The 26,979-nt window shown below is 52.5% G+C and overlaps 1 protein-coding gene across 1 annotated transcript; it reads left to right on the top strand.

Annotated features, from left to right (window-relative positions):
- Positions 1-262: 262 nt before the first annotated feature.
- On the top strand, positions 263-26,703 carry PLLP (plasmolipin). Its single transcript, XM_012447888.3, has 4 exons — positions 263-529; positions 19,491-19,664; positions 23,873-23,995; positions 25,755-26,703. Exons 1-4 carry the CDS (start codon positions 395-397, stop codon positions 25,869-25,871), a joined length of 549 nt encoding a protein of 182 aa, XP_012303311.1. The 5' UTR covers positions 263-394; the 3' UTR covers positions 25,872-26,703.
- Positions 26,704-26,979: the final 276 nt, after the last annotated feature.

Below are 26,979 nucleotides of genomic sequence, written 5' to 3'. Positions count from 1 at the left end.
CCCCAGGCGCTGAAATCACCACGGCCTGGGCGAGTGCCGGGAAGTTCCCAGCGGGTGGCTTGCCCGGCGGGAGGCCGGCGCAGCGGTCTAGGCTGGTGCGGGCGGAGCCGATTTGCGGACTGGTCCGGGGAGTGGACGCGGCTGCTCACGAATTGGTCGCCTCTGGAACGGTGGCGGAGAACAAAGGGTTAAGGGGGCGGGCCCGGCGGCAGGGGCGGGGCCGGGATCTCGGCCGCACCTGGCGCCCCGGGCTCCCAGCCCCGAGGCTTCCTGCAGCGCCGGGAGCCGCCGCGGGATCGGGAGCCTCGGGGAAGAGCGGCGCGGGAGCCGGCACCCACCGCTGGAGGGGCGGCGACGGCGGCCGGAGCGACCTCGGGAGGCAAGCGGAGCCGCCATGGCTGAGTTCCCGTCGAAAGTGAGCACGCGGACCAGCAGTCCCGCGCAGGGCGCTGGAGCCTCCGTGTCTGCGCTGCGCCCGGACCTGGGCTTCGTGCGCTCCCGCCTCGGGGCGCTCATGCTGCTGCAGCTGGTGAGAGCGCGCGCGGGCCCGCAGGCTGGCCGGAGGCTCCCAGTCCGGCCAGGGTGGGTGAGGGACTCACGGGCTGCGTTCAGTCTTCGCGAACCTTGCGCTCCCCACCCGGGCTCACACGCGCACCGACGCGCAGCGCGTACCCCGGGGGCGCTTCCCGCACGGACGCCCCCAAGATCGCCCTGCAGTCCTCTCACCAGTAGCCTTCCGCGTGGCCGTCCCTGCGAGCGCGTCACCTTGTTCAGAGTGTCCACTGCCCGTGCCCTATCGGGCCCCTCCAAGGTGGTTACCAGCGGCCACAGAGGAGCCTCCACAGGAGCCACAGTCACTGCGCACAGCCCCCCCAACTTTTCCCACCCCTCCCTTCCCTCCTCTCTCTTTCTCACCCCTCTTTCTGCCAGGACAATGCCCCCAGCCCTCTAGGGAACCCAGCCTGAAGCTAAGTCCACTCTCTGACCACCTTCTGCCCAGCTCCCAGCAGCTCTGCGTGGCCGCACCCCGGAACATTCCTCAACTAATCGAGAGGGCACATCCGACCCCCCAACACGTACATTCAGGCACTACCCTGTGGGCTCCCGCGGGGTAGCCGGGCTCTTCTAGCTTTCTCTGGGTGACCCGCCAGGTTTCAGCAGGTTTGGCCGGCTCCACAGGGCCCAGATAGCTCGCCCTGCGCTGGAAGGAGGGGTTTGTGGATAGCCAAGGGCAAGACTCCTATTGTCTCCCAGAGCCCTGTACAGATCCCAACTGAGGTGGACCCGTCGGGACATCCTCCACTCCCACACCAGCCACAGACCTGGGTGTTAGCTTCTTCCTCTGCCACGCTTTTGTGAGGGTCTGGAAGCTGGGTGGGTGCCCCTGAGGGAGGCTTCTCCACCAGCTGAGGGCCTGATACATTCTCAAAGGACTCAGGTGGAATTGGAGTTGGGCTGGGACTCATTTTCCTTTACAATCCAGCGAGTGGACATTTTCCACTGTCACTGCTGGGTGCTAGCAGGGCTGCCAGGCCCAAGCTGGAGGGCAGGGTGGTTGCTTTGGTGCCAGACCCTGCGCTGAGGTCCAGTGTTCCTCTCCCGACCTCCCCAGGTGCGGGCCCCCTCCACCTGGGTCAGTGCTATGTCATTTCAGGATTTCTGAGATCTCTCTTCGTGGGCCCCCTCCCCAGCCTCTGAATCTCCTGGTGGGTTTGTTTAAAATGCAGGTTCTTGGACTCCACCCCCGGAAAAAATGTGCAATTGGAATTTGAATCTCAGGAAGTAGAGCCAGAAATCTACATTTTTAACACTTCTCCCAGAGTTTGTTTGTTTCTCTTTTGGGGCAGAGAAGATTCTATCTTCTGAGGGAAGAAATCTAGTTCCTGGAATCATTTAATTCTACAGGTGGGGAGAGCCACTGACCCCACCACTGCTAGAATGCTCAGCTCTAGGCTGGTTGTGAGGGGCACAGCCTTGAGCAGCTGCCGGGCTGACCAGGGGAGAGGCAGGTGGTGTGAGAAGTGGTACAAAAGGGCAGAGGAGGAGGAGAGCAATTCCACAATCAGGAAGGCTTCTTGGAGGAGGTGGCTTCTGAGCAGCGACTTCACTGAAATCTGAGGCAGAGAGAGGCAGGAAAAGGGTATTCCAAGGGCAGGGCACAGTGTGAGCCAAGGTGTGGTGATGAGAAAGTTGAATTAACTTGCAGGGAGTAGCCAACAGTTTGGTGATGCTGGAGTTGAAGCACTTGTTTCTGGTGTGGACAGAAGCCGTGGGCCTTGTGTCAACTTAGTGAGCTATAGGGAGTAGGTTCTGTTGGTGGCCATAAGAGGTTTTGGAACAGAGCAGAGATCTTGCTGGGCAGAGGATGATGACTGGTAAGATCCCTGTGAGGGATCCCTCACCATCCCTGGTAAGGTAGATCCTGAGGCCGGCCCCTGACGGGAGGATCGCTTGTGGCCAGAAGTTCAAGACCAGCCTGGACAACATATTGAGACCCTGTCTCTACAAAAAAAAAAGGAAGAAATAAAAAGCCAGGCATGATGGCATGCACCTGTGGTCTCAGCTACTTGGGAGACTGAGGTAGGAGAACCCCTTGTGTCTGGGAGTTCAAGGCTGCAGAGACTAGCAATAGGGGCAATAGAGGCAATGGAAGGAATTGGAGTAAGAGGGGGATGCGTGGGCTGCAAGAGTCTTGGTAGCTTCCTCTAGAGAAGGCTTGTGTTCTTGATTGGGGAAAGTGGGGGTAGAGGGGCATCCCTTGTGGGCTCAGCAGTGCAGCTCTGAGCATCTGGGTCCCATCACACAGATGTAGACATTGAGGTCTTGCCAGAAGGACTCGCCAGGAGTCCTGTCATGGAGCTTAGCACTTGGGTCTCTTGACTCTCAGGGACTGGGTGTGAAGGAAGCGGGCTCTCTTTGCCCCCTACCTGCAGTGACTTTGGGAAGGATAAGGGTCTCCCATCAGAGTTCTGAAAATGACCTGCACATTTTAGTGCCTTAGAAATCTGCTTGTTGGAGAAGCTGCATCCTGAGCTGTTTCTCTGGCAACAGGCAGTTCCACTGGGTCTGAAATGGGGCATGTGGGGGTTCATTCACACAGGCACCGCCATCTGCTGGGAAGCCACGGTACCTCCCATCTATCAGGCCAGCACTAGGCTCAGGCTCTTTGCCAAGGGCCTTAGATCCTCAGAGTCTGCCCCATTTTACAGGTGAGGAAACTGAGGCTCAGAGGTCAGTTCTTTGCCCAAGATCTCATAGCCCTCCTCCACAGGAGTGATTTTTCTGACTTTTCTGGCCCATGGTCTTAATGACCATGAGCCGCTTTGCTGCTACCTGACCAGGGTCTGACATTATAAAGGGAGTGGCATTATAAAGGTGGGGACCTCGGGCCCAGTGCCCACTTTCCAGGGGCTCTTGGTCAGTGAGAGAGGTGCCCAGAGGATGTGCTTCTCCCAGAGGGATCAGAGAAGGCTGCATGGAGCAGGAAATAAATGAGAATATGGGAGCTAACTCCTCATCAAACCCATCTGTTTCCCGGAATTTGATGAATGTTCCTGGTATTTGGGAGGAAGAGGAGGTGGGTAGAAAGGCCCCCAACTCCTGGAGGAGTTATACTTTCCATTCGGTGTCAGAATATGTCCTGAAGTAGGGGTCTCACTGTCACCCAGGCCAGAGTGCTGTGATGTGCAGCCTCAAACTCCTAGGCTCAAGCAATCCTTCCGCCTCAGCCAACCAAGTAGCCGGGACTACAAGCATGTGCCACCCTGCCACCTGCCCAGCTAGGTGAGGCTTTTGATCTGTTATTCACCTGCAAAGTGGGAATTGTGTGGCCACCCCCAATCCCAGGAGGTGGGGCAAAATGGAAGGACAGAGATGTCAAACCAAATGGCCTTACTGCCACAGGGCATTTGCACAGCTTCCATGTCCTGGGCCTCGAGCATGCCTACTGTCAGGCCTCTGTATAAGCTCTGGTCTGTCCTGATCCTCCTTCTCGCTTCTTATGCCAGGAAGCCCTCCCTGATGGCCTTGGCCCCTGATGAGTCTCCCTTCCTGAAGTCCCCCTTTTCCCCCTCCAAAGCACTCTAGAACCTCCCATCCCCAAAATAAACAAGATCAGGAGACACAGCTAGAGCCAGGTTTTGGATTTCCAGATCAAAGTGCAAAGCCAGCTTGCCACCTTATCCTGTGTGACCTTGGACGAGTTCCTCACCCTCTCTGAGCCTGTTTACTTATCAGTTAAGCCAGATAAGGTCATCCTTCTCCCCATGGCTTGGGGAGGATTGAAAAAATAAGAAATGGTCACCTAACAGCGCTACGTTATACTTATTGTGAAAAGGCTTTGGGGGCTCCCCACAAACAATCACGCCTCAGCCTCCCAAAGTGCTGGGATTATAGACATGAGCCACCATGCCCGGCCACTCATGTTCTGAGACTTGTCTTCCTTCCTTGTAAACTGCTATAGAGTAACCAACCCATAGTGTCCCTGTCGCCTCAGCTCATTTTGCTGTTTACTGATGGAATTGTTTTATTCTTTGAAAAAAAGTACACAGCCACAAGACAAAGCACTCAAATGGTAGAAAGGGTCATCCTGAAAACGTAATCTCTCTCATCCCTGCCTGACCACGCCCTGAAGCTGCCCTCACCCCAGGCAACCACATGCCATGTGTCTCATTCCAGGGTGAGTGGATGCATACTTCTACATGAAACCCATATCCTCACTGAAACAACCACAGATGGGTGCTCTCTGTGCATGTGCCAAGCCACGCTTTTCCCCCACGGCACTATACCTAGGGATATTCTGTGTCAGCACACAGCCAGCTGTGTCTATGTTTTTCATACCTTTATTTACCTAATTCCTTCCTTCCTTCCTTCTTTTCTTTTTCTTTTCTCTCTCTCTCTCACATCTCTCTGTCTCTGTCTTTCTTTTTTGACAGAGTCTTGCTCTGTCATCCAGACTGGAGTGCGGTGGTGTGATCTCGGCTTACTGCAACCTCTGCCTCCTGGGTTCAAGCAATTCTCCTTCCTCAGCCTCCCAAGTGGCTGGGATTACAGTGGAGACGGGGTTTTGCCATGCTGGCCAGGCTGGTCTCGAACTCCTGACCTCAGGTGATCCGCCCGCCTTGGCTTCCCGAAGTGCTGGGATTACAGGCATGAGCCACTGCACCCGGCCCCTAATTTCTTTAATAGGTAATATATTTACAATGCTCAAGAATAAAATAGACTGGGAAAAGTACAGTGAAAAATCTGTTCCCTTTTGGTTAGAGTTGACTCCTTCATGCCCACTCTCATTTTAAGACTTTCTTTAAGGAGATAGATTATCTCCTTAAAATGGGATAAATAAGCTAATTTTAAAAGGAAATTTTAAATTTTAAAATTAGCTTATTTATCCCATTTTAAGACTTTCTTTAAGGAGGTCGATGCGAATGTGGCTCTAGATTCCTATCTCTCCCTAGTTTATATAGTCTCCCCAAGATATATAGTCTAGCCACATCCTTCTGCACTTTTTCTTTTACACTTAAAAAATGAGTCTTAGTCTTTTTGTCTCAGTGTGTGGAGCGCAATTGCTTCTTTCTTTACGGGCTTCCGTAGTATTCCATCATGCAGCTGTGGTGTGACTGTGTGGTCACCCCCTTTGTTGACAGACACTTTGGGTTCTCCATTCCTTTGCTATTGGACACTCCGCTGCAAGAAATGCCACCAAGTGCATCTGTACAATACAGTTCCAGAAGTGGGGCTACTGGGTGGAAAGGTAGATGCATTTGGGATTGTGATGTAGATTGCCAAATGCCTTCCGGACAGGTCACACCCCTCCTGCCCGGAACAGCGTGCCTCCTGGAATGTGCCTGTTCCCACAGCCTCCCAACATAGTGATTTAACACATTTCTGAATGTGCCCCAATCTGATAGATCAAAATGATAGGCCAATGTAGTATTATTTTCATTTCTCTCTCTTTTTTTTTTTTTTTTTTTGAGACAGTCTCACTCACTCTGTCATGCATCCTGGAGTGCAGCTGTGTGATCTTGGCTCACTGCAACCTCTGCCTCCAGGGTTCAAGTGATTCTCTGGCCTCAGCCTCCTGAGTAGCTGGGATTACAGGTGTGCGCTGCCATGCCCAGCTAATTTTTGTATTTTTAGTAGAGACGGGATTTTGCCATGTTGGCCAGGCTGGTGTCGAGCTCCCGACCTCAGGTTATCCGTCTGCCTCAACCTCCCAAAGTGCTGAGATTAAAGACATGAGCCACTACATCCAGCCTATTGTCATTTCTCTTATCAATGAGGTTGACCTTTTAAAAAATGTGTTTGGGTTTCTGTTTGTTTGGTTTTGAGAAAGGATCTCACTCTGTCATCCAGGCTGGAGTGCAGTGACACCATCAGTACTCACTGCAACTTCCTGAGCTCAAGCCATCCTACCACTCAGCCTCCCAAGTAGCTGGGACTACAGGTGCTTCTTACCATGTCCAGCTAATTTTTGGTGGAGACATCGTCTCACTATATTGCCCAGGCTGCTCTCTAACTCCTGGGCTCAAGTGATCCTCCTGCCTCGGCCTCCCAAAGTGCTGAAATTATAAATGTGAGCCACCACATCAGGCTCTAAAAGATGTTTAAGAGCCATTTGTATGTCCTTGTCTGTTTGTATTCTTTGCTCATTCTACTGAGTTGTTGTTGGTCTTTGTTTTAATAATTGCTAGGAGTTCTGGATTATTTGCAAGTATTTTTTTCCTAATTTGTTTCTTTTCCTGGGAGCCCCCACCATGGTGTTTTTTTTTTTTTTTTCTTTTTTGCCATGCAAAATTTTTAGTTTTTTTGTTGCTGAATTTATTTATTTCATTCCTCTTCCTTTTTTCTTTCTGGTTTCTGGAAATTGAGTCATAGTCCAGTCTTTTTCACTCCAGTTGTATCTATGTAGAATGTATTGACATTGTTACATGTTTGTTACATTGTTAGCTTCTATTGTGACAGACAGTACAGGTTTCCCACTTACTAGTGATTTAACTTTCCTTTTAAAATTAGCTTATTTATGTGATATATACAAGTCCATCAATGGGGACTGGTTCAGATAAATTATGATACATCTGTACAGTGGTGTGTGATGTAGTGAGTAAAAAGATATCTCCCTACTCCTCAAAGAAGACAGTGCAACAGCTCTGTGTAACGATGGACAATCTCCAGGCTACATATTTAAGTGAAAAAAGCAAGGTGCAAAATTGTAGCATGCTATCATTTATGTGGAAGAAATACACAGATAAAAGACACTTATCTGAAATGCGTGTGTGTGTGTGTGTGTGTGTGTGTGTGTGTGAAGTCCCTGGAGACACACATAAGAAACCACTCTTGAACCAGGTGGAGTGGTTCACAACTGTAATCCCAGCACTTTGGAAGGCCGAGGCGGGCAGATCACCTGAGATCAGGAGTTTGAGACCAGCTTGGCCAACATCATGAGACCTCTTCTCTACTAAAAATACAAATAATAGCCTAGCATGGTGGCATGTGCATGTAGTCCCAACTATTTGGGAGGCTGAGGCACGAGAATCACTTGAACCTGAGAGGCAGAGGTTGCAGTGAGCTGAGTCTGTACCACTGCACTCCGGCCTGGGTGACAGAGCAGGATTCCGCCTCAAACAAACAAACAAAACCTGCTCTTGGCTGCTCCGCTGGAGAAGTTGAGTATCAAATGGAAGACCTGCTGAATACGCTATTTGGTTACCTATCATGTCCTATATATTACATCTTTCTTTCTTTTTTTTTTTTTTTTGAGATGGAGTTTTGCTCTTGTTGCCCAGGCTGGAGTACAATGGCACTATCTCGCTGATCGCAACCTCTGCCTCCCAGGTTCAAGCAATTCTCCTGCCTCAGCCTCCTGAGTAGCTGGGATTACAGGCACGCACCACCACACCTGGCTAATTTTTGTATTTTTGGTAGAGACGGGGTTTCACCATGTTAGTCAGGCTACTCAAACTCCTGACCTCGTGATCCACCCACCTCGGCCTCCCAAAGTGCTGGGATTACAGGCATGAGCCACCATGCTCAACCTATATTACATCTTTCAAAGATAAAATTACATTTAAAACTTTGAAATGAATGAAAATATTGAGTAAAAAAAATAGGGCCAGATGTGGTGGCTCACACCTGTAATGCCAGCACTTTGGGAAGCTGAAACAAGAAGATCACTTGAGCCTGGGAGTTCAAGGCCAGCCTGGGCAACAGAGCAAGATCTTATCACTACAAAAATTAAGAAATTAGGGAGGCCGAGGCGGGTGGATCACGAGGTCAAGAGATCGAGACCATCCTGGTCAACATGGTGAAACCCCGTCTCTACTAAACATACAAAAATTAGCTGGGCATGGTGGCGCGTGCCTGTAGTCCCAGCTACTCAGGAGGCTGAGGCAGGAGAATTGCCTGAACCCAGGAGGCGGAGGTTGCGGTGAGCCGAGATCGCGCCATTGCACTCCAGCCTGGGTAACAAGAGCGAAACTCCGTCTCAAAAAAAAAAAAAAAGAAAGAAATTATCCAGTGTGGTGGTGTGCACCTGTCCCAGCTCTTGGGAAGAAGGATTGCTTGAGGCCAGGAGTTCAAGGCTGCAGCGAGCTGTGGTCACGCCACTAGAGTCCAACCTGGGCAACAGAGTGAGACGCTGTTGCTAAAAAATAAAAAATAGTATAGGTTTGTGGATACGGCAAAAGCTATGAAGGTGGCACTTGAATGTCCTCAGGCCCAGAGAGAGAAAGGCAGTTTCCCAGGATCACACAGCAGGGAGCAATAGCCTTGAGTTCAGTGTTAACAGCTGAGGGACCTTGGGTAATTTTCCCAACCATCTGTGAATGGAAAGAGGACAGGTGACGGGGATAAAGTCTCCTAGACTGCTGCTGTTATCCTGGCAGGGACAGGCATTTGGTCACTCCTTATCAGCTGGTGAGTTGTTTGTGGCAGAATTCAGTGAGGACCAGGGCCCTGATTTCCCACTCAGAAGTTGTCTGAGGGATCCCCGTGGCTGCTGGTGGCCCAGGTCTCTATGGCGATTGGGAAACTGGGTGGTGGTGGGGGCTGTCTTTCTTGGCAGCCCAGTGGGCTGAGCCCTGATTGTGACAGAAGCCAGGCCAGGCCCTTTGCTGTTGGGATGGGTTGGTCCCTCCTGTTTGTCTAGTGGGGAGAGGCCAGGCGGGCACCCCAGAGTGTCTAAGGAAGTTGCTGGCAGGGAGACAGGTCGAAGGTCAGGCAGGGCTCAAAGCCTGAGCTGCTAGGGAACAGACCCAGGCCTTTTCTGGGTTGTTCCAGCTTTGAACTGGGGCCAGGGTCAGACACCAGATAAGCTTTTTGACGTCTACCACTCTGTGTGAGGGTGGCAGAATGGGGGCACTGCCCCCCCCCCATTTTTTCCGCCACCCAGGCTGGAGTGCAGTAGTGCGATCATGGGTCACTGCAGCCTTCACTGCCCAGGCTCACATAATCCTGCTGCCGCAGTCTCCCAAGTAGCTGGGACCACAGGCATGTGCCACCATGCCTTGGTAATTTTGTTTTTGTTTTGTTTTGTTTTTTGAGATGGAGTCTCACTCTGTTGCCCAGGCTGGAGTGCAGCGGCGCACTCTCGGCTCACTGCAAACTCCGCCTCTCAGGTTCAAGCGATTCCCCTGCCTCAGCTTCCTGAGTGGCTGGGACTACAGGCACACATCATCACACCCAGCTAATTTTTGTATTTTTAGTAGAGAAGGGGCTTCACCATGTTATTCAGGCTGGTCTGGAACTCCTGACCTTGTGATCCGTCCACCTTGGCTTCCCAAAGAGCTGGGATTATAGGCGTGAGCCACCGCACCTGGCCTTGAGATGGGAATCTTGCTTATTTATGTTACCCAGGCTGGTCTCAAATTCCTGGGTTCAAGCATTCTTCCTACCTCAGCCTCCCAAAGTGCTGGGATTGCAGGTATGAGCCACTGTGCCCGGCTGGGAAGACTTTTCTAAAGCCCTAAGGGGAGTCCCCACAGCAAGGATGAGGTGGTAGTGGCTCCTTGACTGCAAGTACACGTGGGAGCCGCAGGACTCGCTGGGGGTCTTTGGGCGGCCCAGCCACTAGGGTAGGTGTGCTGCAACCTCTCCTGCCTTTGGCATTGACACGCTCTCTGCTCTGAGACCCCGGACTCAGGAATAACAGGCCAAATGATGAACGCCCTGGAGGAGGACCAGGTCTGAGGTCCTGCCTCCAGCATCATCCTCCTGCCATAGCCCCAGGAAGCAGGGCCCACTCTGGAGGTGGGGGTGGGGTGGCCATGGCCTGGGGGGCGACCATGGCTGCCAAGCTTCCTGCTGCATTCCCAGGGCCTAGAACAGTGCCTGGCACAGTTTAATGACTGAATGACTCCATTTTGTGACTTACATGCCCATTATTTTCCAATGACAAAAGGGAGCTTAGGGCTGTTCAGGTCTGGTGGGTCTGGGGCTGGGTTCCGAGTCTGTTCTTACCTTCCTGGAGAGCAAGGATGACTCCAGGATCCTCGAATGCTGGAGTGCACAGCATGGAAATTCCAAGGTGCCCTCTCCCAGCCCGTCCTCTCACATAGGGTGGGGGTGGTGTGTGGCTGTGTCGTGGCCAGCTCAGGCAATGGGAGCCTCTGTCCCCTGCCCCTTTGTCTCGTGTGACACAATGGGCAGCTTTTTGTCCCCATAAAGTCCCTTTCACTGTTGGGACAAGGGCCAGGGCGGGGGTGGGGGCCAAGCCTGGCCAGGCCGAGTTCTGAGTGTCCTTGGCCTGCCCAGATGTGTCTTCAGTGAGAGGGACCTCAGGAAGGGTTCACTTTGTCACCCTGGGCATGGGTTTCCTGGATGGAGCAGTGGGGAGAGAGAGGCCTGGAGCTGGGGAAGGACTTGGGGGCCGGAAAAGGGGGCTGTGGATAGACTTGGGAGCTGTGTATGGACTCAGGGGCACTGGGTGGACTCGGGGACTGGGGAAGGACTCGGGAGCTGGGGATGGACTCAGGGGCTGGAAAAGGGGGCTGTGGATGAACTTAGGGGCCATGGAAGGACTCGCTGCCTTGGCCCCTTAGGCTGTCACATTGTTTCCAAAACCTTTGTTATAGTCACTCAGGTTTAAAAAGCTGATTTTGGCCACGTGCAGTGGCTCATGCCTGTAATCCCAGCACTTTGGGAGGCTGAGGCTGAGGCAGGCAGATCACCTGAGGTCAGGAGTTTGAGACCAGCCTGGCCAACATGGTGAAACACTGTGTCTACCAAAAATATAAAAATTACCTAGGCATGGTGGTGGCATGCACCTGTAATCTCAGCTACTCGGGAGGCTGAGGCAGAGGTTGCAGTGAGCCGAGATCGCACCACTGCACTCCAGCCTGGGCAACAAAGTGAGACTCCATCTAAAAAACAAATAAATAAAAATAGCTGATTTCCACATAAAATCCAGATTTCTAGTGTCTCTTGAAAAATTAGAAACTTTGGTTACCCCAGACCTGTATGCCCAGCAGCCGCTCCAGAGACACCCCCTGCCCGCCGCCCCAGCCCACTGTAGTCATTCCTGTGTCCTGCCGGCCCTGGCAGCTGCTGAGCTTGAGCTCTGGCATCCCCCAGGCCCGGGCTGCCTTCCTGCCTCACGGCTCCTCCCTCTGGGCTTTCCCCCGCCCGAGCCCTAAACTGTCTCACAGTCTTCACCACTGCTCACGACTGCTATGGCTTTTAATGTTTTCTTTCACGTGGTTTCATCTGCATGACACGCCTGTGAGGTGACCAAGTGTCTCCCTAGTGTTCCTCTTACCCCAGTTCCCTCACTTATCAGATGAGGAAACAGACCAGAAAGATTAGGTGACTCTCCCAAGGCCACACAGCGAGCCCACAAAGGTCTGACAGTGCCCCTGAAGTGAGGAGGGTGAAAAGAGTTGGGGTGACTGTCTCTGCGTGACAGTTAGCTCAGTGCCCATAGGGTTAATCGAATCCCTTCCTTTAGAGCCCCTGAAGGAGGCCCATCTTGAGGAGTGTTGACCTCGGGCCATGGGGAATTTCAGAGAACAGCGGGTCAAACATCTCTGCTCCCATTGTGCCGGGGGAAGACGGGGGTCCCAGGGTGTGCAGGAGTCGGCCCAAGATCTCTCAGCCCATGAGGAGCTGAGGGAGTGCTGCTCCAGGGGAGGTCGGAGGGCTGGGCTGGATTTCCGGGGCCTCCTGTGGCAGCAACACTGCAATATCTGTCAGGTGGGTGGGGCTGGCACTGGCGTGGGTCCTTATCTGTGCCAGGGCTGTGCTGGTGCTTGAATGTAGATACTGTCATTCTCTCAGTGAGGCCTCACACTCCCAAGGAGACACACACACTATGACAAATGCAGGAAAGTAGGCCCAGGGCGCTGACTCGAAAACCCATGTTCTTTTTTTTTTCTGAGATGGAGTCTCTCTCTGTCACCCAGGCTGGAGTGCAGTGGTGCGATCTTGGCTCACTGCAACCTCTGCCTCCTGGGTTCAAGCGATTCTCCTGCCTCAGCCTCCCAAGTAGCTGGGATTACACACGCCAGCTACCACGCCCAGCTAATTTTTGTATTTTTAGTAGAGATGGGGTTTCACTGTGTTGGCCAGGCTAGTCTCGAACACCTGATCTCATGATCTGCCCGCCTTGGACTCCCAAAGTGCTGGGATTACAAGGGTGAGCCATGGCACCCAGCCGAAAACCCATGTTCTTAAGCCCTCGGGTGATCATGACACCTGGCCGTAGAGAATATTAAGCCTATGCTGGTTGCCGGTCTAAGTACCTTGTTCAGAACCACCCTAGGGCCCAGGCAGAAGGATTGGTTGAGCCTAGGAGTTCTAGACTAGCCCGGGCAACATAGGGAGACCCCATCTCTACAAAAATAAAAAATAGCTAGGTGTTGTGGTGCACATCTGTAGTCCCAGCTACTCGGAAGGCTGAGGTGGGAGGATTGCTTGAGCCCAGGAGGTCGAGGCTGCAGTGAACTGTAATAGTGCCGTTTCACTCCAGCCTGGTCAACAAAGTGAGACCCTGTCTCAAAAACAAAACAAAACCACCCTAGGTGGCAGACACGTTTCGAAGATGAAAGAAGATGAAGACAAGGCGCAGAGAGGTCAAGCCACTTACCTGAGGCCACACAGCTAGTTAAATTGGCAGGGCCAGAGCTTGAACTCAGGGAGTTGATAGGCCGCCCCTCCAACAGAACCGATGCCAGCCAGCATCACTCAGGTGAATAGGTCATGATACCCATCTACAGATTGAGAGAACAGCTGAGAAAAACCTGTTCATTTTCTGTGGCTGCCATAACAAAGTTCCACAAACTGGGTGTCAGAAATGTATTGTCACAGTTCCTGAAATCAAGGTGTTGGCAGGGTTGCTTTCTTCTGGGGCTCTGAGGGACAGTCTATCCCATGCCCCTCTCCTGGCTTCTGGTGGTGACTGGCAAGCCTTGACTTACAAATGCCTCCAATTAGAGGCATTAGAGATGCCTCCAATCCAATATAGAGTTTTGCTCTTGTTGCCCAGGCTGGAGTGCAGTGGCATGATTGTGGCTCACTAAAATCTCTGTCTCCTGGGTTCAAGAGATTCTCCAGCCTCAGCCTCCTGAATAGCTGGGATTACAGGCACGTGCCACCACACCCGGCTAATTTCTTTGTATTTTTAGTAGAGACGGGGTTTCTCCATGTTGCTCAGGCTGGTCTCAAACTCTTGACCTCAGGTGAGGCCACCCACCTCAGCCTCCCAAAGTGCTGTGCTGGGGTTACAGGCATGAGCCACCGGAGTCCCACTCTGTCACCCAGGTTGGAGTGCAGTGGTGTGATCTCAGTTCACTGCATCCTCTGCCTCCTGGGTTCAAGTGATTCTCCTGCCTCAGCCTCCTGAGTAACTAGAACTATAGGCACATGCCACCACACCTGGCTATATTTTTAGTAAAGACAGGTGTCTCCATATTGGCCAGGCTGGTCTCGAACTCCTGGCCTCAAATGACCCACCCACCTTGGCCTCCCACACTGCTGGGATTACAGGTGTGAGCCACTATGCCTGGCCAGACCCTGTTTTCAAATAAGGCCACATTCCCAGGTACTAGGGGTTAGAACTTGAACATATTTTGGGGAAAGCATTGCAAACCACAAGAGACGAGGAAAAACTTCTCTCAAAGAGTCAGTGAAGGGCATGCACCCTGCAGGAACCTGGCCTGTGTGGCTGTCAGTGTTGGCAACTTCTGGGGAAATGGTAATAACAGGGTTGCGCTGGAGCAAGGAGTGCCTCTTGGTTGGCGTTTGTGATGATTCTCCTCTCTGATCCTGCAGGTGCTTTTAACAAAGACCATCTCTTTATTGCCCTGTTGTTTGGAAAGTCTTTGAAGATGCAAAGGTCCTTTTTGACACTGCAGTATTCATATATATATATATACACACACACACACATATGTAAATGTTCCTAATCCAAATTCTTCAGGTTTTGAGAAAAGAAAAATAAAAGGCCCCATGCCCTTGAGATTTCCAGACAGTTCCCTTTGTTTACCTGCCGGATCTCAGAGAGCTGGGAAGGAGGGAAGGATGCGGTTTGGCTGTGTGCATAGGAGACAGGGAGCTGTTCGTATAGACACCTCCGGAGAAACGCGGGACAGATAACATATAAGCAAGAAAGACCTACAGGCCAGGGGTGAAGGCAGAGGTCTATTCCCAGATGCCCACGTGGTACCCTCCCTGCCCTCCCTCTCCTCCCTAGGTCTTTGTTCATCGTCACCTTGCCAGTGAGATCTTTCTTGGCCCCTTATCCAGAATCACACCCGTGACCCCGTTGCCCCTCCTCCTCCTCCTCCCCCTTCTCCATAGACATTTCTTAAATGTATGAACCACAGAGATGCCCACAGTGAAGCCTATGCTGGGTGCCCAGTCCTGAGCAGGGTCTCTCTAGGGGGACTGGTCTGGGGTCTCAGGGACCAAGAGAAACCAGTTTGTCTGGTTCAAATGCAGGAATGGACCTTCCTTGTTCTAGGGCAGAAACCGAGGCAGCTCCCCAGGCACAGAGCCAGGCAGCACAGCCAGAAGGAATGCCAAAAATTCCCACTGCTTATCACTGGCTTCATCTACTGGACTCTGATTTGGAAACCAGGGGTGGGGCTGGAGCGCGGCACAGGGCAGAGCAGGGGCTAGAGGAGCCTGGGTGCCCAGCCCAGCCTTGCTCTTGGAGCCAGCTAAAGTGTCCTAGTTTTTACACTTCATTAAATAACTCATAGTAGCACAGGTTCCAGGGATGCACAGATCTGGGTTCCTATCCTTCCCTATCCTTTAAAAAAATTTTTTTTTTTTTCTTTTTGAGAAGGAGTCTTGCTTTGTCCTCAGGCTGGAGTACAGTGGCACGTGATCTCAGCTCACTGCAACCTCTGCCTCCTGGGTTCAAATGATTTCCCTGCCTCAGCCTCCCGAGTAGCTGGAACTACAGGCACATGCCACCATGCCCGGCTAATTTTTTTTTTTTTTTTGTATTTTAGTAGAGATGGATTTCACCATGTTGGCCAGATGGTCTCGATCTCCTGACCTCGTGATCCATCTGCCTCGGCCTCCCAAAGTGCTGGGATTACAGGCGTGAGCCACCACGCCCTGCCAAAATTTTTATTTATTTTCTGAGACAGGTTCTCTGTCACCCAGGCTGAAGTACAGTAGTGCAGTCATGGCTCACTGCAGCCTTGACGTCCCAGGCTCCATTGATCCTCCCACCTCAGCCTCCCAAGTTAGGACCACAGGCATATGCCACTATGCCCATCTAAATTTTGTATTTTTGATAGAGATGGGGTTTCCCCATGTTGCCCAGGCTGGTCTTGAACTCTTGAGCTCAAGTGATCCACCCACTTCAGCCTCCCAAAGTGCTGGGATTACAGGCATGTGCCACCACGCCCAGCCTCCAGCCCTGTCCTTTACCCACAGTGACCAAAGGGACATCTCCTCCTGAGCTTCCATTTGGAAGATGAGGTTAACAAATAGAACATTTGAGGAGGGTCTGGTGATGGGTCTGGCGCAGAGCGGGAGGGCATTGAGTGGTCATTGTGACCTAGGCTGTGAGTCTTGGGACAAGTGATTGATAGGCGTACCATATTGGAAACCTGAATTGGTCTTTTGTGGATTTTTGCTTCATTGCATTTTCTGACTTCCTTTTAGTTAGTTGGAAGCAAACCACATAATGGCAGCAGAGGCCCATAAGGAATTGGCTTTAAATGAAAAACTAATTGTTTATCCTGGACATGCCCAGTTCTCACCTGGAGGAGGTACGGGAGGGTGCTGCCTGAAGTGTTTATTCTCCTTCAGAACACTGACCTCCCCTGGCCTCGCCGGGTGTGGCTGTTTCTGGCAGGGTATTGTTCTGAGACATCCTGCCCTGGCTCTGCCCCCAGCTTGGTGTGTGACAGTGGGCAAGGGCCTGTGGCTCCGCCCTGGCTTCCTCGCCCCCCCGCCCCTGGCCCTCACCTGGCCTGCTTTTGGCAATGAAAGGAGAGTGCTGATGAGCAGCAGAGGCTGGCAGGTTGCTGCAGTGTGTGTGTGGGGGGGTCCCTGGAGCTTCATCCCAGTGTGGGGAGAGCAGGTGCCAAGCCCTGGAGAGAAGGACCCTTCCCTGGGCCTCGCACTTTGGGCTGAGCCCTTTACTTGGGTTGTGGGGAGGCAAGGCCAGGGGCAGTTCATAGATGGACACCTGCTTCTTATTTTATTTTGTTAATTTAATTTTTCTTAATTTTAATTTTATTTATTTTAGTTTATTTTGAGACCGGGTCTTGCTTTTGCTCAGGCTGGAGTGCAGTGGCACAATCATGGCTCACTGTAGCCTCAACCTCCCAGGTTCAAGCAATCCTCCCTCCTCAGCCTCCTGAGTAAATGGGACCACAGGCACACCACCACCACACCTGGCTAATTTTTAAATTATTTGGTAGAGACAGGCTTCCTGTATATTTCCCAGGCTGGGGTCTTGAACGCCTGGGCTCAAGCAGTCCTTCTGTCTTGGCCTCCCAAAATGCTGGGATTACAGGCATGAGCCACCGCACCCAGCCCACCCTGCTTCCTCTTTTAATACACAGCACCTGTGCAGGGCAGGGTTCTGATCTCTGTCATGGATGGAGAAATAGGATTGTTAGTTCCTAAGCACATCGTGTATTTAGTGTAAATTATGTGTTGGACACTGGTGATAAGCGATGAACAAAAGCCAGAATCTTCCTAGGAGAGCAGGGAAGGTGCTCGCTCAGCCTCACCCAGCCACACAGCCTTTGACTTCCAAGCTCAGGGCCCCACCTGCCACTTCCCCATTGGGCCACACCCTTCCTGAGCCAGACCCCTGGGGGTTGGTGAGGAGTCGGAGGGAGGAGGATTGTGAGGGCCGAGGGTCCCCCTGTAGCTCAGCTACAGGTCCCCAGTCTTGTCCCTGTGTCTGGAGGGATCCACGCAGGAGCTTCCCTTCTGGTCCTCAGAGGGGGTGCCTTGGGGTGGGGTGCCCAGCAGGCACCCAGCTCTGGCTGTGCTCTGGTCCCAGGCCCTCAGGTGCTCTGGGGGCTGGCGGCAGCCCCTCAGCTGCTGGGAACGGCCAGGAGGACTTTCTGTCTGTAAAGCCTGGCAGCCAGAGGCCGGTCCTGCTCCAGAGCCGCTTCTCCGATCCCACTGACTTGTTTTTGGGCTGGTGTTAAGGTCACTGTGCAGCCTTGGTGCCATGTACCTAGGTGCTGACCAGAAGAAGAAGAGGACACCTCTGTGATTGGGCACAGAGCCTTTCTCCGAAGCTAGACCCTCATGTCCCCTCCATGGCCAGGGATTCCTGAGATTGCCTTCATGGAGAAGGGAGGATACTCCAACCTAGAGCATCTCCACCAGCAAGGGGTAGGAGGGGCTGGGGAGGCCCAGGACGGCCACATGCGACGTGCCTCTAGGGGCCTCCACGAGCTCGCTGGTCCCTGCTTCAGCTGGCCCTTTGCTGGGCTGCACCACGAGACAGTCTGCTGGTGAGTTGACAAACCTGCCCTCAGAGGATTCTCTGTGGCTGCAAGGGCTGGGGCCTGTGCAGTCCACCTTGGACTTCTAGAATAATAATAATGAAAAAAACACTTCTGTTGCAATCATTTATGTGCATGAACTTGTAGGTCCTCACAGCAGCCCTGTGAGGTAACAATGGTCATTATACTCGTTTGATAAGCAAGGTGACGAAAGTGCAGGGTGTTTATGCCCTTGTCCAAGGCCAAGTGCATAACCGTACAGCTGGTAAGGAGAGCCGGGGTTGAAGCCAGGCAGTTGGGCTCCAGAGTCGGTGCTGTTACTCACTACCCATGCTCTGCTGGGATGCTCGGGCTCATCCTGCCACGTGGGAACGGTGTGACATGCAGGCCCCTTGGCTTCTCAGAGGCCCAGTTTCCTGTGAGATGGCAACACCTGTATAGAAGGGCATCTGGGAGAGCCAGAGACATGGGGTGTCAGGCAGGAGTTCACCCAGAGGCTCTTGTGACGTTCTCTGCTGGGCCCAGCTGGGAGGGAGGACACAGGGCTGTTGTTTTCTTGCCTCTGGGGCTCTGGTGACTTGATCTTCCTTTCAGCAGCTTTAACTGAGCCCCTGGCAGGGCCCAGGTCCTGTGCTGTGTGTGGGGACACAGCTGTGACAGCCACAGCCCTGCCCTCGCAGAGCTTGCAGTCTGGGGAAGGGAACGATTATGGCCCTGGATGGTGGGTGCCTGAGCGGGGTGGCCCTGCGAGCTCTGAAGAGGGCTCCGAGATGCAGGCTGGCTGCATGGGGGGTGTCCTGGAGCACCTGACATCTCAGCTGAGACCTGGAAGAGGAGTAAGAGTGCAGGTCAGGGCCCCAGCACAGTGGTGTACCGCAGGAGCCAAATCAGCATTTCATTTTAAAATTTTTTCTATCTTTTGAGACAGTTTCACTCTGTCTCAGAGGTGGGCGTACAGTGGCATGATCATAGCTCACTGCAGCTTCTAATTCCTGGGCCCATGTGATCCTCCTGCTTCAGCCTTCTAAGTAGCTGGGATGACAGGTGCACACCACCATACCTGGCTAATTATTTAAATTATTATTATTTTTGAGATGGAGTTTCGCTTTTGTCGCCCAGGCTGGAGTGCAGCAGTGCTATCTCGGCTCACCGCAACCTCCACCTCCCAGGTTCAAGCAATTCTCCTGCCTCAGCCTCCCAAGTAGCTGGGATTACAGCCATGCACCACCACACCCAGCTAATTTTTATGTTTTTAGTAGAGATGGGGTTTCACCATCTTGGCCAGGATAGTCTTGAACTCCTGACCTCAGGTGATCTGCCTACCCAGGCCTCCCAAAGTGCTGGGATTACAGGCGTGAGCCACTGCACCAGACCTTAATTTTTTTTGTAGAGATAGGGACTTGCTTTGTTGCCCAGGCTTGAACTCCTGGCCTCAAGCAATTATCACACCTTGGCCTCCCAAAGTGCTGACATTACAGGCATGAGCCACTGTGCCTGGCCAGTATTACTTAGCTAGATGAGAAATGAAACCACATCCCTGGCCGACCCTGCCCTGTCTGACCTTCCTAGGTGCTGGGGCTGCTGGTGTGGGCCCTGATTGCAGACACCCCATACCACCTGTACCCGGCCTATGGCTGGGTGATGTTCGTCGCTGTCTTCCTCTGGCTGGTGACAATCGTCTTCTTCATCCTCTACCTGTTTCAGCTGCACATGAAGTTGTACGTAGTGCCCTGGCCACTGGTGGTGAGTCTGGGTGAGGGTACTGGAAGTGGCTATGACAGGACCACTGTGACTTTCCCTGAAAGAAATGGCAGGGTGCAGGGGGTTGCCTGACATCCTCACTGACCTAAGCTGGTCTGCAGAGCCAGGGGTGGAGGTGAGGATTGATGGTTCAGGGGTCCAGTTTTTCTTTCTTTTTTTTCCTTCAAGACAGTGTCTCACTATGTACAGGCTAGGGTGCAGTGACTCGATAACGGTTCACTGCAGCCTTGAACCCCTGGGCTCAGGGATCCTCCCATCTCAGCCTCTCCAGTAGCTAGGACTACAGGCACATGCCACCATGCCCTGCTAATTTTTGTATTTTTTTTTTTTGTAGAGGAGGGGTCTTGCTTTATTGCCCAGGCTGGTCTTGAACTCCTGGGCTCAAGCAGTTCTACTTCAGCCTCCCAAAGTGCTGGGATTACGGGAGTGAGCCACCACACTCAGCCTAGGTGTCCTGCTTTTCTGAGAACCATGAGCCAGGAAGGACACAGGCTTGACTTTGTCCCAGGAGGGGAGTAGAAGTGAGGGGCAGTTGAGTGGATTTATAACAGGCCATTTGGAATCTTAAAAATATTTTTCCTGGCCAGATGTGGTGGCTCATGCCTCTAATCGCAGCATTTTGGGAGGCCAAGTCAGGTGGGTCACCTGAGGTCAGGAGTTTGAGACCAGCTTGACCAATATGGTCAAACCTTATCTCTACTAAAAATACAAAAATTAGCCAGGTGTGTTGGTGTACAACTGTAGTCCCAGCTACTGGGGAGGCTGAGACAGGAGGATCGCTTGAATCTGGGAGGCGGAGGTTGCAGTGAGCCGAGATCGTGCCATGGCACTCCAGCCTGGGCGACAGAGGGAGAATCTGTCTCAAAAAAAAAAAAAAATTCCCTTTGGGGGTGGTCAGAATTTGCGCCTATGTTGTGTGGGTTTGTGAGACTACCTGGGCCCAGGCAGACAGCCCTGTGGCTGGAGGCTGGGGCAAGCTGTCAGAAGTTGCCCAGGCCAGGGTTTCAAGAGTGCAAGACAAGCTCAGGCACTCGGCTGCCTCCAGGTGAGGCTCTGAGGCCCAGTCTCCCAGCCTGTCCTCTCTCGGCCAGGCATCCCAGGTTTGCCCCAGGACACAGGGCTGAGAGCAGACATGGGAAGTACCCCGGCCAGACGCACAGAAAGCTGCTGTTTTTTTTTTTTTTTTCCCTCTGACCCGGAAAACCCCTGCAGCTGGGGTCTGAGGCTTTCAATGAGAAGAGAGGCAAGAGAGGCACATGATTGTAAGACAAGCAAGGCTGGGACTAGGCGGCATTGTTTGGAATTCAATGACTTTTTAAACCGAGGAAACGTGAGTCATCCTCAAGACAGAATGGGTTTGTTAGATCTCCACATCCCTGGCAGAAACAGGCAGCGTTTGCAGGGGTCGCTGGGCTTGCAGGGAAGATGTGGGGGCGAGGAGGTGGCGGCCTGACTTCCGGGCCCAGGGTCCACCCCCTCCCTCATGTCCCAGGAGCCTCTAAGAGAGAAATCTCCGGAGATAAAAGCCTGTGTGTCTTTTAGATGCAGACTTTGGGCTCCAGCCTTGGCCGTCAGTGGAAGGAGGCTCCCTCTGCCACGACGGCAGGGCACTGCTTCTTGTGCTTCTGGACCCTCCACAAATGGGTCAAAGAGGGTTTAACTGCATCGAGAGAAGGCTGGAATAGCATGGCCAACTTGGGATTTTCTGGCATGGGGGCTACAGACCCCTACTGGATCCAGGCAAGATGTGTGAGTGAATTGGGTCAGGAAGGACCCTGGAGAACCCAGCACCCATCTGCCCATCGCGAGCTGCCTCTATACTCACTTCATCTATTGCTATGGAAATGCAGCCCCTTGGCGCAAAATCTTTTCATATCTTAAGATTTTTTTTTTTTTTTTGAGACAGAGTCCAAAAAAAAAAAGAGACAGAGTCTTACTCTGTCACCAGGTGCCAGGCTGGAGTGCAGTGGTGCGATCTCAGCTCACTGCAACCTTCGTCTCCGGGGTTCAGGCAATTCTCCTGCTTCAGCCTCCTGAGTAGCTGGGACGACAGGCACGTGCCACCATGCCCAGCTAATTTTTGTATTTTTTAGTAGAGATGGGGTTTCACCATGTTGGCCAGGATGGTCTTCATCTCTTGACCTCGTCATCCACCTGCCTCGGCCTCCCAAAGGGCTGGGATTATAGGTATGAGCCACTGCGCCCAGCCCCAAGATTTTTTTTTTTTTTTAAGACAGAGTCTTGCTCTGTCACGCAGGCTGGAGTAGTGGCGTGATCTTAGCTCACTGCAACCTCTGCCTCCCGGCTTCAAGTGATTCTCTTGCCTCAGCCTGCTGAGTAGCTGGGATTACAGACGTACACCCATCACTCCTAGCTAATTTTTGTATTTTTAGTAGAGAAGAGGTCTCACTGTGGTGACCAGGCTGGTCTTGAACTCCTAATCTCAAGTGATCCACCCACCTCAGCCTTCCAAAGTGCTGGGATTAAAGGCATGAGCCACCACAGCCAGCCAAGATTTTTTTAATATGAAAGTTTTACATGAAGTCTTCGGGTTTTCACGAAATCTAATTTTAAAATGTTGCTGATTTTTAAAAAGTATATTAGATGAACCAAATGTTTGAGGGCCATTTGTCTGAATACTGTTTTTTTTGTTGGTTTTTTGAGACAGTCTTGCATTGTTGCCCGGGATGGAGGGCAATGGCACAATCTCAGCTCACTGCAACCTCCGCCTCCCAGGTTCAAGTGATTCTCCTGCCTCAGCCTATTGAGTAGCTGGGAATATAGGCGCCCGCCACCATGCCTGTCTAATTTTTAGTATTTTTTAGTAGAGATGGGGTTCCACTAAGTTGGCCAGGCTGGTCTCGATCTCCTGACCTCGTGATCTGCCCGCCTCGGCCTCCCAAAGTGCTGGGATTACAGGCATGAGCCACCAAGCCTGAAGACTGTGAATGGGCTCTGGGACCAAGCGTTTGGGATGAGGAATTGTGGCCTGGTTGTCAGCAGAGGACCCCTTCCTGCCAGTCTGGTTCTGTATCCAGCTGGGACTGTCTGGTCCTCCTGGTCCTGACCCTGGCATTTGCTTGGAGCCTTGAGCTTAGGATGTGACCCAAAGGGAGACAAAACTCTTCCCCCTGGAGGCGGAGAGGGACGTGAGGCCCAGCCCCAGGACCAGCCACAGAGCCAAGCCCTGCAATGGTACCAGGGATTGTCTGGGCTTGGCTGTGGGCCACACTCGGAAGAGTGGCCTGTATTTCTTTAGCTGGTACGAAAAGATGAGTCATGGATTGGTCTCTTTCTTTGAGGACTGGGTCTGCACTGCTCCTACTCCATCACTGAGGCCTTCCTGTCATTCCCCTCCCTCAGCTCCCTGCTCAGCAGCCCTCCTGGGGATCTCCAGCTGATGGGCTGACTCCCTGGACCTTGACCTCTTGAGGCCCTGTCAGTGGTCCCCAGGGATTTGTGTCCCCATCCAATGACTACTCAAGGGGAGTGCCAGTGAGAACCAGGAGGCCCCAACTGTTGGTCTCTTTGTGTGTCTTTTTTTTTTTTGAGACAGAATCTTATTACTCTGTTACCTAAGCTGGAGTGCAGTGGTGTGAACATGGCTTACTGCAGCATCAACCTCCTGGTCCCAGGTGATCCTCCCATCTCAGTCTCCCAAGTAGCTGAGATCACAGGCATGTGCCATCATGCCTGGCTAACTTTTTTATTTTTTATTTTTATTTTAAAATGGAGTCTCACTCTGTCATCAGGCTGGAGGGCAGTGGTGCCATCTCGGCTCACTGCAACCTCCACTTCCTGGGTTCGATTCTCCAGCCTCAGCCTCCCGAGTAGCTGAGACTACAGGCGCATGCCACCACGCCCAGCTAATTTTTGTATTTTTAGTAGAGATGGGGTTTCACCATGTTGGCCAGGATGGTCTCGATCTCTTGACCTCGTGATCCACCTGCCTCAGCCTCCCAAATGCTGGGATTACAGGCATGAGCCACCGCGCCTGGACAACATTTTTATTTTTTGTAGAGATGGGGCCTCCCTATGTTGCCCAGGCTGATCTCCAACTCCTGGGCTCAAGTGATCCTTCCACTTCAGCCTCCCAAAGTGCTGGGATTACAGGTATGAACCACCATGCGTGGCCTCTCTTTGTGTCTGAAGCCTTTTCTCTCCCCATTCCCTACCTCCATGTTCTGCAGTTAATGATCTTTAACATCAGTGCCACCGTTCTCTACGTGACTGCCTTCATCGCCTGCTCTGCGGCAGTTGACCTGACGTCCCTGAGGGGCACCCGGCCGTATAACCAGCGTGCGGCTGCCTCGGTGAGTCTGCTTCCTGGGCTCCCTCAGTGGTCTGCAGGGTCTCGGCCCCAGGACTCCTGCTGCTCGCTTGGTCTGAAGCCAGGCACCTGCCACCTCCTGAGTTGTCACCTGAATGCTCAGTGGGTCTCAGAGGGGAGCCAGGCTGCTTCCAGGCTTCCGTAATTAACAGTGGGGAGTGGTGTGTGGTGGCCAATGGAAGTCCGGGGTTAACTTTTTTCTGAGAAGGAGTCTTGCTCTGTCGCCCAGGCTAGAGTGCAGTGACGTGATCTCAGCTCACTGCAACTTCCGCCTCTTGGGTTCAAGTGATTCTCCTGCCTTAGCCTCCTGAGTAGCTGGGACTACAGGTGTGTGCTGCCACACCAACTAATTTTTTTGTATTTTGTTTTGTTTGTTTTTTTTGGGAGATGGAGTCTCACTCTATTGCCCAGGCTGAAGAGCAGTGGCGCAGTCTCAGCTCACTGCAACCCCCACCTCTTGGGTTCAGGCGATTCTCCTGCCTCAGCGTCCCAAGTAGCTGGGATTACAGGTGCAGGCCACTATACCAAGCTAATTTTTGTATTTTTAGTAGAGACGGGGTTTTACCATGTTGGCCAAACTGGTCTCGAACTCCTGACCTTAGGTGATCCACATGCCTTGGCCTCCTGAAGTGCTGGGATTACAGGTGTGAGCTACCACACCTGGCCTGGGATGACTATAGAAACTCGTTGTGAATCAGTTGTGCCACACTGACTTAGGGTCATGTGCCACCTTGGAGAATGTGAAAAACTGCATGCTCTCCCTCTGACAAGTGCATGTGCAAAAGCCTTTTGGTTTAAACCATTCTGGGAGATTCATAGGCTGTCCCATGAAACCCAAACTCTGGGCCCACGTCAGGTAGCCAGTGAAGTGGCTGCAGTCCCCTCCACGCCTGTCACCCTTCACTCCACCAGGCCTTGCACACCATCTCCTCCCAGGATCTGTGACACCCCCAGTGAGGGAGAGGAAGGGACTACCAGTCCCTTTTGATAGACAGGAGGCTCCCACTCTGAGAGGTTGGGCACCAGGTCTGGAGCCACGGCCCAGCCCAGGGGAGGGCAGGGCCTCGACTAACCCTCATTTGGGTTCCTTACTCTTCCTGACAAGGGCAGTTTTGAGATCAGCAAATTCAGTGATGGGGACAGAGTGGGGAGCTTCTGAATGTGGCTGCAGGTTTGAGTATAGAGGCGTGAACTGGTTCTAGAGAATTCCTAGGGTGGCCTTTAAATATTGTCTTTTTAGAACTAAATTCTTGTGAAACCCCATCTCTACTAAAAACACAAAAATTAGCTGGATGTGGTGGCACGTGCCTATAGTCCCAGCTACTCGGGAGCCTGGGACAGGAGAATCCCTTGAACCCAGGAGGTGGAGGTTGCAGTGAGCCAAGATTGTGCCACTGCACTCCAGCCTGGTGACAGAGCAAGACTCTGTCTCAAAAAAAAAAAAAAAGAATTAAATCCTTGCTAGGTGTCCCCTCTGTCACTCTTACCTTCTCCTTCATTGCCCTCATCACAATCTGAAGGCCTGCCTGTGGTCCTTAGCTGTTTCCCGTGCTTAGAAGGTAATGTTGGCATCCCTGGACGCTGGTGCTCATCAGCCCCACGATAAACAGCTGTGAAATGTGTCTGGCTAAGTGTGAGATGGTGCAGCTGCCACAACTCTTCCTGTCTGGGCCTGAGATCTGTTTGGAACTTGTGTCACTGTCACCCTCTCGCTCCTTAAGCCCTTCTCGCCTCTCTTTCAGTTCTTTGCGAGTTTGGTGATGATCGCCTATGGAGTGAGCGCCTTCTTCAGCTACCAGGCCTGGCGAGGAGTAGGCAGCAATGCAGCTACCAGTCAGATGGCTGGTGGCTACGCCTAAACAACCTTTGCCATGGCCCCCTCTGGGGCTGAAGCCGCTGCTGGGTCACAGAGCAGGGTCACCCTGCAAGCCCGGAGCTGGGGAGCCCTGCATGGAGTCAGCCCCGCAGGGACTACACTTGCTCCTCTCTGCCCATCAGACACAAGCTCTCACAGCGCTAAGGAAGCAGGCCCAGGCTGGCAGGCATCTGGGCTTGTGGGAGGCCAACCACGGAGACCTCCTCTCCATCCCCCTTATTCAGTGGAAGGTGACGGGGGAATCCGAGGCTGTGTCTCTGCCTTGTCTTTAGAGGACTTCAGCATCCCAGGCTGGGGCCCACCCTTCTCACCAGCACTAAATGCACTAACAAGGACTCTAGACCTGTAGCCCCAGACCTGCTGTAGCGTAAGCCTAACAGGCAATATGTAGCACCTTAGTCTTTGCTCCGGGAGAGCTGAGCAAGCTCGTGAAACCATTCTCCTTTCTTTAAACACAGTTCTGACCCACCTCTCCCTGGGGCCAACCTGTACAAAGCGGGTTATGATTGTTGACAGCATGGTCTTCCCTCCCTGCATTTCAGACACACCAATTATTGAAAGCAAATCAGTTTTCAGTGACTTCTCAATGCTGAGAAGCCTGGCCAGGTTTCCTTCCCTTTCCCAAGCCTCTCTCTTTAATACTCCCTTTGGATGAAGCTAACATCAGTGCCAACTGCCTCCCTGACCCTGCTGACTAGGCACACGGGACGTGAAGGAGGGAGGGAAGCAAGGCCTTGCCTGGCGAGTTGTCATGTGGTTGGTGGTGACTTTGTTTTTTTGTTTCGTTTTTATAAAAATAAAGATGAGAGAAATTATTTGGACAAGATGTTGGGGAATTATTTTGCAGGTGCTTATAACCTCCAGGAGGCCTGAGCTTGACTGTGTAAGATGCCTGCCGTAGGGCAGTTCACGATCTGTGGTCCTTCAGCACCACCTGCCAACTCTTTGCCCAGAGGGAGGCTGCCTACACTTCCTGCTTGCTGTATCTGGAGCAGTCCTGGTTTATGCTGTTTGTGCTGGCATAAGTAGAATAGCATGGTCTTTTATTCTCACAAGTGTCTCAGTTTGGCAATAACTTAGCCACCCTTGCT

This window comes from Aotus nancymaae, unplaced genomic scaffold (genome assembly GCF_030222135.1).
Source record: "Aotus nancymaae isolate 86718 unplaced genomic scaffold, 86718_ANA_hifiasm-v0.15.2.pri h1tg000030l, whole genome shotgun sequence".
In the NCBI taxonomy this organism is placed as follows: Eukaryota; Metazoa; Chordata; class Mammalia; order Primates; family Aotidae; genus Aotus; species Aotus nancymaae.
This window is presented reverse-complemented; position numbering and strand designations above follow the sequence as displayed.

Bases quoted from the DNA above. Each gene is read 5' to 3' on its own strand.
- PLLP (XM_012447888.3), top strand. From the start codon at position 395: ATGGCTGAGTTCCCGTCGAAAGTGAGCACGCGGACCAGCAGTCCCGCG. The intron at 530-19,490 runs GTGAGAGCGCGC...TGACCTTCCTAG, and splicing joins CGCTCATGCTGCTGCAGCTG to GTGCTGGGGCTGCTGGTGTG. The intron at 19,665-23,872 runs GTGAGTCTGGGT...CATGTTCTGCAG, and splicing joins TAGTGCCCTGGCCACTGGTG to TTAATGATCTTTAACATCAG.